This window comes from Silurus meridionalis, chromosome 8 (assembly GCF_014805685.1).
Source record: "Silurus meridionalis isolate SWU-2019-XX chromosome 8, ASM1480568v1, whole genome shotgun sequence".
Classification (NCBI taxonomy): Eukaryota; Metazoa; Chordata; class Actinopteri; order Siluriformes; family Siluridae; genus Silurus; species Silurus meridionalis.
In genome coordinates this window covers 11,622,653-11,635,763 of record NC_060891.1, presented here as the reverse complement: position 1 = coordinate 11,635,763, position 13,111 = coordinate 11,622,653, and the positions used below count along the sequence as shown (strand labels likewise).

At 39.6% G+C, this 13,111-nt stretch overlaps 1 protein-coding gene across 6 annotated transcripts in view; it reads right to left on the bottom strand.

The window, feature by feature from the left end:
- asap2a (ArfGAP with SH3 domain, ankyrin repeat and PH domain 2a) overlaps nucleotides 1–12,517 on the bottom strand; it is a 68,601-nt gene extending 56,084 nt beyond the window's left edge. The window contains exon 1 of one of the 6 annotated variants that reach the window (XM_046856026.1): nucleotides 11,951–12,517. In XM_046856026.1, coding sequence (XP_046711982.1) covers nucleotides 11,951–12,076 — 126 coding nt within the window. In that variant the 5' untranslated portion in view covers nucleotides 12,077–12,517. The remainder of the gene's footprint in view (nucleotides 1–11,950) is intronic. The other 5 variants (XM_046856030.1, XM_046856028.1, XM_046856025.1 and 2 more) reach the window with 5 other exon arrangements.
- Nucleotides 12,518–13,111: the final 594 nt, after the last annotated feature.

Below are 13,111 nucleotides of genomic sequence, written 5' to 3'. Positions count from 1 at the left end.
CAAAAACGTTCTGGGAAAATATCTAGATTTGGTCTGAAGCAAAGAGAGAAACTTATATAAATAATAATATATTAGAAATAATATTATATAATAATAAAATGCTTTAGTTATTTATTATATGACAATTAATTTGCCAATGGCTCAGGGGTTATGTGATTTCACCATGCAAGGTATTTTTGGTGTATTTAATAAGCTATAGCACCAATCTGAACAGCACGTGAACCAATTAAATCCAGATCTTGTAAGATCTTATCGCTGAAATGATTGAAAAGCTCAAAGTAGAAGTCACTGTATTTAATAGATAAATGAAGTGTTTTTCTACATGTGAATGAACACCAATCGAATACCTTATGGGTTTTCACTGTTTGCTCCAAATTCTTGTGTTAAACATGTTTAGTTTTAAACAGTGTAGACTGTGGGGGAGGGTAGAGTATCCAACGGTTGACCTGAGTACCGGCTGACATGAAGCGTACAAACACGGCCACTCCTAGAACAGCTGCTAATTACACCACAACAACAACTGTGCTTGGAATGTCAGATTAACCCACTGCTTTCTCTTCTTTTTCCTCACACACCTACCTATCACCACAATTGCTGCCTGTTTACTGTATCGGCGGCTTTACGAGAGGGAAAACACGATAGACAGAGGCTCGCTGGGACGTAACAGCTCTCCAGAGCACGCTAACCGTAGGTTTGCTTCAACAAAGACTCCATTGTCTAAGCTGAGAGAAGAAATGCACACAAACATACACAAGCATGCTGGAGTCTGTCTTTGAAAGTAACGCTATTAAAGTAAAACCGCACACTGGTCATTTACCAACACCATCGAACGCCAGTAAACGCACCTAGGTGAAGATTTAATTGGGGTAATTCAACTGAAAAGGTACCTAGTGAAAATGACTCCCCTGTGTGCTTTCAAGCACTTGCAGCAGGGTTTTACACCAACAGCCAACTCCATTTTGGCTGAGCAGAAGCGCTTGTAGTTAGGAAGACCTTTTGCCCCCTCAACGCTTCAAAAGGGAGATGTTGTTTTGGCTTCACGCTTCTCCTTATGCCACAAATACAAACAAATACCACAAACAATCATCTCAGCGCAACACAAATGTGGGAAAAGTTTCCGTTCTTACAGGAATTCACTGGTCAATTCAAGTTTGACTCAAATCACACATATATAATTTAATGGTAAGAAGTGCTTTTAATTTGACATTGTTGTTTATCTGAGGTGAGAAGAACAAGTTCTGAACTAGGACTTTTATTTCGAGGGGGCGTTTCTTGGTTTTTCCTGGTCGGGTGTCAGGAATTACAAGTTACAACCTATTGTGCAAAGCTTAATCTGCACTGCCTCTTGTCTTAAGCAAAATTCAGTTATTTTTTGTAAATAGCGTATCTATTGTTGAAGGAATCGTATAATCCGACACAGATAGTTGGGATTTTATCATAGTGTGTGACAAAGAATAATCTGTCAAGACAGCTGAAATTCAACCAGCTCCAACATGCCAAAGCCCAGAGTGAGATATAAACAATTAGCTTCTAGTGTAGACAAGACACCCACACAACTAGTAAAGCAAGTTTAAAAAAAGATTTAATTACTACAGAATCATGAAAATCTGAAAGTCATGCTGGTTCACACAAACTGGGCATTATTTCCAGGGCACATGCATAGTTTTGAGGCAGGAAGAGGCATCCACAAAATCAGTAGCTGTTTTATAGACTACTCTAGATTTTACACTGACTGCCAGGTGTGGTCTGTAAACAGTAGGAGGGTAATGGAAACACAATCAATAAAGAAATCAAGTCCAAATGTGTCTGGCTGAGGGAAACCAGACAGATGCACTTCAAACATCAGCTTTACTCAAACACTGGTGCTTAGAGGACTCTTTATCTAAATCCAATCTCCTTTATTGGTAGTGTGTATTATATATATATTTATAGGACTGTGCCAAAAGAGCAACTGTTGAACATTTGAGCAAAGACTTTATACCACAAGTAATTGCATATGCAATTGTGAATTAGGATCGGAAACATGACCCCATGATGCAGCATTATTTCCAGGGGGAAAAAACTACAATGGATTATACTAGAGGGAAGCAATGGTTTGAACATAACATTAGACAGGATAATGTAGACTATATTGTCATTTCCACCTTGCAGTGTATATTATTGGAATATACTATGTCATACAGGTTGTGATAGTTGGTCGATTAATAGAAAAAAGGTTTTGCCTATTTTTTCTTAAATATATTATGTTTCAGTCCATTTCTGTTTTCCTCACAAATGATTTCAAGTGATTTGAAGCCCTTTTATTTAATTGCGCCGAAGAACACACACTCGAGTTGCACTGTCTGGAAATGTAAGTGGCGGTATTCAGGTTATTACTCCACACGGTTTGGGAGATTAATCGTATCCATATGCAGTTGCTTGCCATTCTTCTGGAGAATGCAGCAGAACAACACCTTGCCCAATGATTCCAAAATCCTATAAAGCATCTCTTTTGCAAGTTCTTGCAAAGCATCCAAACATGTTTGCAGCATGTAAATGAAGAACAAACCCTATTACAATGGCAAGAGAATTCCATAATTTGTTCATATTCAAGCTTTGTAGTGTTCTTTTATACGTATAACGTAATATATATATATATAGAAAATTGTAGATTCACACTGAAGGCATCAAAACTATGAATTAACACATGTGGAATTATATATGGAATTATATACATAACAAAAAAGTGTGAAACAACTAAAATATGTCATATTTTAGGTTCTTCAAAGTAGCCACCTTTTGCTTTGATTACTGCTTTGCACACTCTTGGCATTCTCTTGATGAGCTTCAAGAGGTAGTCACCTGAAATGGTCTTCCAACAGTCTTGAAGGAGTTCCCCGAGAAATGCTTGGCACTTGTTGGCCCTTTTGCCTTCACTCTGCGGTCCAGCTCACCCCTAAACCATCTCGATTGGGTTCAGGTCCGGTGACTGTGGAGGCCAGGTCATCTGGCGCAGCACCCCATCACTCTCTTTCTTGGTCAAATAGTCCTTGATGCCTTCAGTGTGACTCTACAATTTTCATAGTCATGAAAATAAAGAAAACTCTTTGAATGAGAAGGTGTGTCCAAACTTTTGGTCTGTACTGTATATATACAGTATATATATATATATATATATATATATATATATATATATATATATATATATATATATATATATATATATATACACACACACACACACACACACTGAAGAGATTCACTCAAGGGCCCAGCAATGGCAGCACTGGAATTTGAACTTATGACCTTCTGATCAGAACTCCTGAGTCTCACCACTGAGCTACCATCTTCTCCCAGGCATATATTTCATGTATTGGACAGGTAGCATGGTTCTATACTGTGCAGTGTTGCCTAGGTGTTTTTTTAGCAGAATCATAGAGCTATGCTGGCAGGCATTGAAGTAATTCAGGAGTTTGATTGCTCTTCAAGCCTCAGTCCAGCTTATGTCAATAGGCAGCATGAGGCACATACTGATGCTCTGCACTCGCTGTGCAAATGCAGACTTGGTGATCTATTAAAGATTTCCTGGTTTAAAAATAGAACTGGTGCCAAACACCAGGGAGTCTGACAAACTGGGAATAAGCAGGGGGGCATCTCGGCTTATACGGGCCCACAAGACATTTCACAACAGAATTTTTTACTAATTTAAGAATTAATTGCAAAACCACATTCCCAAAGTTAAATACATACAAATAAATAACAATATATCACAGCAGATGTTTCTAAGATATCTACTGGGCAACAAAAAATTAAGCACTGCTACTGATCAGTCTACAGATACAATATATACACAGACATATTTACATATACAATTTCCACCAAGAAACCACAATGATTTTTTGTTGTTGTTGCTTAGAATCATTATATTAGGGTTTCTGAACTTTGGGATATCCATGCATTCCATTGCTATGCTTAAAAAACATGGAATTCCCCAGACCCCACTTTGAAAACCAGGGTTCATCTACATATCCAAATATTAATGTCATTGGAATGAGACTTTGTTGACCAAAAGAAAACCAGAGCTGTTAAAATCATGGTGCAGGTTTCGGTTGCACATATTTATTTCTTGACATTCACGTATCCAGTGGTCATAAGTGTTAATATCACAAGATTACAGAGCACCCCAGGGAACAAAAATTGTCAAACTCTACAAATCAATAAGAGTTTAATGAAGAGGCACCACTTGATAGCAGACAATGGATGTGAATTGGATTTGTTTTTGGAAACCTGTGACTGAGCTCCTTAACAGAGAGTCTCCATGCCCCACATTAATACGTCCTAAAAAAAGGCCAGTCTCACTCCTGACCCTTCCAGGGTCAATGCTCACCGCTCCACCTAATTAATGGGATTTCCTCATTCCCACAAGTATAGCATAAGAGAAACTATAGCCTATATTCAGGGGAGATGGCAAATCTATAGGACAAGACCATGACCTTTCCCCTTCATGCTCTTAAGAGTAGAAAAGGAAGACTGCAGCTGTTTATAAATGTGGTCACCAAGGGTCAAAACTAAAGCATTCAAACAAGCACAAAGCCAATGAGAGTTTCAATGACTCCTACTATTTCATTGAAATGTACCTCAGGAGCCATCATGACAGCGAGTTCAGGACACCTCAAATTATTCCCAATAATTTCCACACAATGCAAACTTAGACTGACAACAGCAAGAGGGATAATCTTCTTAAAATGAAGGGAAGTCAATCCAGGGTCATCAGCCATCCGTGTCCTCAAGCGACCCACCTGTCTGAGCAACATTAGTCTTAAAGCTTTTACATTCAGGCTCACGTCTGCAAGCCTAATCCCTGTTCCTGGGTGCTCATTAAAACTTTCCTCCCACCCACCTGTTCCATAGAGCAGCTGTTCTGCTCAGCTCAGCTGGCTTGTTCCTGAAAGTGCAGCCTGAAAAGACATCAGGAGAGCACAAAGCACACCAGGCCACAGTCAGCAGCCAACCAAGATGATGACCCCTTTGACCTCTTTCTAACTGTTGTTGAAAGACATGCCCAGTCTGAAACCCCAAACCTCCTAAAAATGGCCAGTGCATTTATTTTGAGCCTGTTGTCCATGACCTTTTAAGGGTTTACCCAGTAAGAACTAATTCATAAACATGACCTCTAAAACGGCTGAAAACACACAGACTAGCTAAAAAACTAAAACTAAATATAACAATTTAATCGGTTACTCTTAGACAGCAATTAGCAAGGCTTTACGAATGCTGTGCTTCTTTGCAGTTAGCCTTGCAATCCAGACTTCAAGCATTTGCCATTAAGTCTCCCTTTTTACTTTCACTAGAACGTCAATTTGGCCAGCGTGGCAGACGATTAACCACTGACCATTTCCTGTAGTCCTTGAGTGGAGCTCTTCAGTGCAGCACATCTATACCTGAATTACTGCCTTGTAGCCATTTTAGCAGACTTAATTTGGGAACATTCAGAACTTTCTTAAAAATAGAAGAAAGTATTTTGTCTTCTTCATGAAACCCTCTTGGATTTTTTATCCACCTCAACATGGACAACCCATTGACCTGTTCGCTCCTAAATGCCTTGAGGGCCCCAACACAATGGTAAGAGCAGTTGCCTAATGAGACATATTCTCTGACCTCTCACGTCAACACGCCATTTCTGTCAGCAGAACTGACGCTCATTGGATTTTTGTTTTTGCTTTTATGTCTAGAGACTGCTGTGTCCGAAACTCCCTAGAGATCTTCAGTTTCTGAAAGACTCGAAGCAGCCTGTCTGGCTCCAACAACCATACCACAGTCTTAGTAACTGAGATCACATGTTTACCTCATTCTGATTTGAATATTAACTGAAGCAACCTAAAGCGTTCCTAAATAAACAGAAGGTTGAGAACAACACGAAACCAGGGCATAGGAGTGTGAAAGGCCAGTCAGATTGCATCATTTAACACACCTGTGGCCATAACAAAATGTTCTCGACATAAACTGGGCTGAAATGTTTCCCCAGCGCACTCTCTAAGGAGCAGAACGCCAAGAAGTAAGTTATGAGTAATTGACTATGATAAAGAGTGACAGCTATAGACATGAAACATGCTTATGCAGGATGTGATTCGAAATAGTTGTTAAATATCCTTTGTCAAAAGCTGAAATTGACCTTAAGAATTGACACAGAATAAGTTATTTACTTCACTTGCGATAGTAGGAAGAGGCTGGTAAGCTGATGCCATAGCAGTGAAAAAGAATGATGCAAATTTTGAACCGAAGAAGGCAACGGAGTGTTCTAGGAAAGTAAGATAAACCCAATTTCGCCATAGATCAGAAATAAGTAAGCCCTATTCCAGTAGTAACTAGTCTACTTTGATCCTCACTTGGCCCATGTTTGCTTGTAGGCCTGTGTGGACATAATAGTGACAGCGGAGACATGCAATGTAGTACACTAGAAAATTCACAGTATTCAACAGAGCCTCTTCTGATTCCGACCCAGCACTCAGCTGGATGATAGCCACGAGCACTTTGTCTGGTCAGAATAGCTGGTGCAAATTATTCATAGGCAATTTTTTAATGAAAGTAATGGTGCCTTTAAATAAACATATCCATCCAGAGAGATTGGATACCTTGAGCACCTGCCATTCAGATTAAGGGAAATACACACCCCTGGGACAAGGAAGCATTGACTATACAGGGCAACTGATATTCTGCTCTGTGGTAAAAAAAGCTTTATAAACCACATGAAGGATGCGTATTGATCCAGACCCAAACTTAACTGACCTTGCTAGCAGAAAAGGAGACATCTCATGGCCAAAAACATTTGATAGCCACATAGAAAGGATCAATCGGTTAGGATACGGCAATTCTAGCTGCTGAATGCTGCTGGACGTGATCAAGCAACCCATAAAAGAAAAAAATAAACAGGAAGTGATGTGCTCGCATGATGGATCACTAATTAAGATTCAGATTGTGGCTGTGTTCTTAAAACCGTTCAGATTGCCCAATAAATCATACGTACATATTATGTATATATACAGTATCTAAATACACATAAAATCTAGTATCATTTGCAATACTAGATTTTCACATCTTCCACAACCTTCATGTAAGCTGGCCAAATGTATGTGGACACATCCCCTTTGGCCAAACCATTCCAAAATCAGCATGAATCAGACATTTCTTCATTGATGATGCTCATCAGGTACAACCTAATCCCAGCAAAACTGAAATGATGGTCAGGTGATTCATCTCCAGGTCAGGATCTTATGACACGATTCTCCCTTCAGCCACTCTCACAAGTAACTACCTCAGTACCTGAGTAATTACCTCAGAGGTAACCAGGGGCAATCAACTGTCCTTTTCCTCACATTTTGCTAATATGACACGCTCTTCTTTAAATTAGAAGAATTCGAACATTTTTATCCACACAGGCTGCTCGGGTGCTTGTTCAGTCTAGTCATACTGAAGTGATCAGCTGGCAGGTGTACCTCTGAATGCAATTCGAGCTCTGAAAATGATCCGAAATGCAGCCTGAATTTAACCTAAGTTCTCACACACCACCCCACTTCTGCGTTCCCTTCACTGGCTTCCGGCAGATTTAAAACACTGATGCTTGCCTACGAAGCCAAAAATGGACCAGCACCCTCTTACCTCAAAGCTCTTATCACTCCTCACATTGCACCAGATCCCTCAGATCTTCTAGCACTGCTCAACCGGTCCCACCCTCTCTCAGGATAAGAGGTATATATACACATCAAGTCTCTTTTCGGTTCTGGCACCGAGGAGGTGGAATGTACATCTCTTAGATGTCCGAACAGAGTCACTGGCTATCTTCAAATGACAGGTGAAAACCTACTTATTATAGAAACACTTGAGCACTTATTTTTCCTGTTCATGTCTTTATGTTTAAAAAAACATGCTAGAATTCCTCTCTAAGATGGAAATGCGTTATGATGACCCCATTGTAGCCTAAAATATATATTAATGGTTGAACTTAAAATAAATGAAGATGTGAAAATATCTCAAAGTCATGGTCTAACCTACCCAGGAGTCTTAAAGAATGGTGATCGGTATGGGGTAATCCCCAGCTTTCTTAATCCCCAGTTTGAATCTCGCACCCCTGGTTTATCGCCGAATTGCATTTGCCACATAAATAATTTGTTTTGCTGATTTTCCCCATCTCTTGCAAATAGCACTATAGACCAAAAAAACTTATATGGAATAGTTTTTATGGAGTTTAATGTTGAAATAAGGAAATTTATTAATAAAAATATAATTATTCATTATAAAATTAAGTAAAATATTAATACAGTACAGTACAGAAAGTGTATCTTTAACTCTGCCCCTTTTTTGACGTCAGTGGACACAATAATCAATAAACAAGGCTACGATTCTACAGAGCTGTATACCGTACAGTACATGTCCTCACTATAAATACTGTATTTCTTACACAAAATTCATCTCGCTATATTCTTGCAAATGTTTTCTGTGTGTGTTTAAAGTGTATGAGAGGATAATTTACGGCTCAAACAATAAAAAAAGTGTTTTTTTGGAATCGCGTCCGTTTATCGCGTTTTTTTTGTTTATCGCAGGCGGTTTTGGAACGTAGCTGTACTGTATTTCTAGGATTACTGTACTGTAATTTGTTAACAATTTAACAAGTAAATTAAATTTACAGTATGTAATAATTCATAACAGAGCAATTTACAGTACCATACTGTATAAACTATACATATGTATGGCAGCAGGCGCATGGACAAGCGTCGATTTACAAGTGGAGGGTGAAGCATATGCTGCTATGTTTGCCCGGCGCACGAAACTTTAAAAATTTTTTTACAATTTTGTTGTGTTGTTATAGATATCATAATAAGATCGGGAAAAAAAAGTGAGATGAACCATCGTAGCTCAATAGGTAGGTGGATCTCTAAAACTGTAGGTATCCTGATTAGCCAGTAAAATCCAATCCTGTAACAGATACTAGACACATATTAGATATTAAAGTACTAAAGTTACAATAAGTATGGTTTTAATTCTTCTATGCCTCTAAAGCTTAAAATTGTAACAAAGGTAACTAAAAAAATGAATGCCTGCTAATGTTTAGATGTGAATCTTATGTTTACAAAAGCACCATTGTGGGTTTCACTATCGATCCATCGGCACGCTTTTGCTATTTCTAACTAATTTGATTTAGCATGTGCATTCAATCAGTTGTGTTTTAAAAAACAATGTGTATGAGAACAGATTGGATTATCAAATTGTATACACCATATGTACTGTACAGTATACAGTAGTACACCAGGTTTGAATAGAATGTCTAGTAGCTGATTTATAATATCAGTTATGTCCTCTGGCAGGAAAGCTTTTAAATATTTAAAAAAATCCATAAATATTGTATATGAGTATATGTATATTGTGTGTTCTTGAGGTAGAACATTTGTGATCTATAGACTGTATACCTGCCTACAAACACATGAGAAGCAAACTGAAAGACCTAACTAGCTAGCTGAGGCCATAAACAAGCTCGTTGAACATTATGCTCTTCACAATATATAAACGTATTTCCCATCCCGTGATGGAACACAGTATCCGCTGCACTTATCCACACCACAGCTGGTCTGTTGCACTCTGGGACTGTACTCCAAGGTCAAGGAGACTTGTGACCAAAAAAGTAGAGCAATAAACGCTACAAACATGTAGGCGTTACTAGGGTCTGTAGTTATGTCCCTCCTGTTCATGCAGAACAAAAAATAAAAAGAGTAGGAAAGTCAAAAACAATTTAGCTCCAGAGCGGACTTCCTGAGGGCCTCAATGGAAAGCCGAGCCATGTATACAGCAAGCTTATTGTTTGTCTCATATCTCATGATAACACTGAAGCCCCTATGGATTCCTTATCTTTCCCTAAATCATTTTTATTCTTTTTTTTTTTGGTTTCTGATTTTGCTTGAGTTTGTAAAGTTTGCAGTCATCTTTCAAATTACAGCAAAAATGTAATAACCACTTAAACAGTTGTAAATTAGACCATGAATTTTACCACACGAAAACATTACAATGAATGTATTTGTACTTGTCATGGAGTTTTCTGGTCGCCATCATTTTCTTCCCCCCTTTATAAGTTGACGAAATGAGTGAGATGTCAACACATCATTACTTGTGGCTCGGATGGGGTACAGAAATATCGAGCATCAGAGTTTAAACTTAACTTATGGGACCCTCAATAACAGACAGCAATAAGCCTCGTTGTGGTTTTGAGGGCTGAGTGTCACTCTGTGGGCTGCAACTGAAACAAACCCTGGCACACTTGCATGCATAAAACCAGCTACATATGCAGTGTGTTCAAGCAATTAAAAAATGTTTTGATCTTTCCTGCAAGGGGTGGCTTTTCTTTTCTACCTTATATTCTTTTACATTTAATCTTTTAAATTAAAACATGGGTATAGCTTCAAACATTAACAGCTTTCTTTTAAGTAAAGCTTTAATGATCCACTGCATGCACCTTTGTAGGTCAAATACACAGGCTAACAGAATTTTAAAAAAGGGCCTGCTGGTGTGCACCAGTCCAGCAGAAAAAAAACGCAAATTAGTGTGTGCGAGTTAGAATTACAATAGAATCTAAGATACATTATTAGTGCTATTATAGGAAATGTTGGGAAGATACTGTAGATATTTCGGTTTCAATTCTGAGGGTCTTGATGGTCAGTGTGCGACATCATTGGTAACAACAATGACATTCACAACAAAGTTAGGAAACTTAGAAAGCAAAGATTTCTGGGCTGATGGTGGTCTGTCTCATCAAGGTTGAGTGATTGCTGTGTTCTGGCAGCCAGATTCAGATGAGTTCATCACAGTCATTCCACTATAGTATGGTGGCCAGATGAAGTGCCAAATGGGTACAGAGCAGGTTTTGTCCTTTTCACATTTAATAACACAAAAGAAACTTGTCGATTCCAAACACTTCAAACATCTCGGCATGGTTTCACCTCCTACAAACACACCTGACACTACATCGATAGTTATCTGTGGTTCATACATAACACAAATCTGACTTCTAATTCCTTTGTGATGAATAGCCTTGATTTTATCTTCGAGACAGAGTGTAACCCGCCAGCGTTCACAATCATAAAGTCTCAATCCCCCTGACAAGGACCAGCAACACAGCACAACCTCCATCTGATTTAGGGCACTAAATCGGTTTAATCCCTCAACCAGTGTTTAGCCCAGGCTCTGCATCGACCATGGCGGCTCTAATGCGCTGATATATCTGATACTAAAGGATAAAGGATGGGAAGCTTGCAGGCATCTGCAGCATAGGGCTTGTAACAGCACAGCATAATTGAGAGGGCTTTTCCTGTCCTCTGAAAATAAAAAAAGACCTACAGCTGGTGCTAGATCACACGGTTAAAAGAGGGACCCATGTCAATTTGAACTTCAACTATCAAGAGATGAAGGACCGCATCACAGCATGAAGGTTCCTGCTTCGGTCCTGATCTCATCTCATGATTACTATCTGTGTCAAGTTCTGTAGTTTTACGTGTCAAAATACACCCCAGTAGGTGCATTGATTCTAGGTGGGAAAGTGTGTGTGTGTGTGTGTCCTGTGATGGACTGATGGTCCAATTCAGGGTGTGTCTCCAAACACCAGGACTACAACGCTTTCTAGAGATGATGGAATGAAGGATTTAATGTTCAGACTTGTTCGGGGTACATTTTCAGGAGCAGTGTAAACACAAGGGGGACTCAAGGAGACCCCATAACACACAGATGGGGGTCCAAAAAGTCCTAGATGTTTCTTTGGTGTGATCTGGACTGAATAATGAAGTGGAAGGATTTCATTGGGTGTAAGTATCACAACTAGGAATGGAATAGGCACATTTATTTTGAAGTTTTGATACTAAGCCTGTCTGTATTGGATTGTGTGTGTGTGTGTGTGTGTGTGTGTGTGTGTGTGTGTGTGTGTGGATAAACTCACCTCCTCCAAAGCAGTCACTGTGTTCCTACAGTGCACCATTCTGGTGGTGAAGTTGGAGGCCGTGGGTGATTTGTAATCTTCATTCGTCTCGGCTACAAACTCCGCCACGGTGATCTGGTCCGGCATCGTACAGTATATTCCTCTTTGTTTGCAAAAAAAAGAAAAAATCCGACCTTAATCCCACAAACGTGCGTGTTTTTTACTGGTCCTTTCCCCCTTCCCGATGCTGAAATCTTATGAAATGAAAGGACGCGCGTCCCGGAGTGAGATCATTGCTGTATTGTGTGTACCGACCGGAGAATGGGGCACATCAGTAGGTCTCTGTCCCCCTGCTACCCCGCACTCGCTTTCTTTCAAACTGTCGATAGAAACCACACATGTGACGTTGTTCTCATTTAGATCCCTCTAAAGTTGGCTCATCGGCCTCGTCCCGGCGCCGTGAAACACACCGGAGTGTGAGGATCGATAGCTGGTGCACTTGCAGGTCCGCCGCCGGTCAATTCAATGAAAAGCGCAGAGAATTGACAAAAGTGAAGGTGGAAGCTATTCAATGGAACAGCGTTGGCCAATCACAAACTCGCACCGCAGGCTTCCAGCCAATCGAATGAGTCCGTAGGCGTGACCTCTTTTCCACAACCGCATGAGAGGGAAGTCTTTTTAAGGTGGAGACTCAGGGAAGAAAATCCCTAGTGTCCACACACAGACCTGCTTCCTCTAACCTTTGTTCTTTTTTATATTCATGTGCTGTTCATGGCTAATAAATAATATCTGAAATGACATGATTTTTACGAAAACAATTAAGAAATACAAAAATTATTCTCATGCTTTAAGGAAGATCCCAATGGCAGGTGTGTAATTAGGTCAAGTCGAGAAGCTTTTATTGTTATTTCAATCGCAGTACACAGTGAAATAAAACAACGTTCCTCCAGAACCCTGATGCTACATTAAACAACTATCACAAAAACAGAAAACACAGGGCTAAGGACTGGTAAGTGTCCTCGCCACATAAAGTGCATGTGCAACCTGGTGCAAACAGTGCAAAGACAACACAAGACAGTGCAAAGACAACACAAGGACAACACAAGACAGTGCAAAGACAACACAAGACAGTGCAAAAACAACACAAGACAGTTCAAGACAACACAAGACAGTGCAAAGACA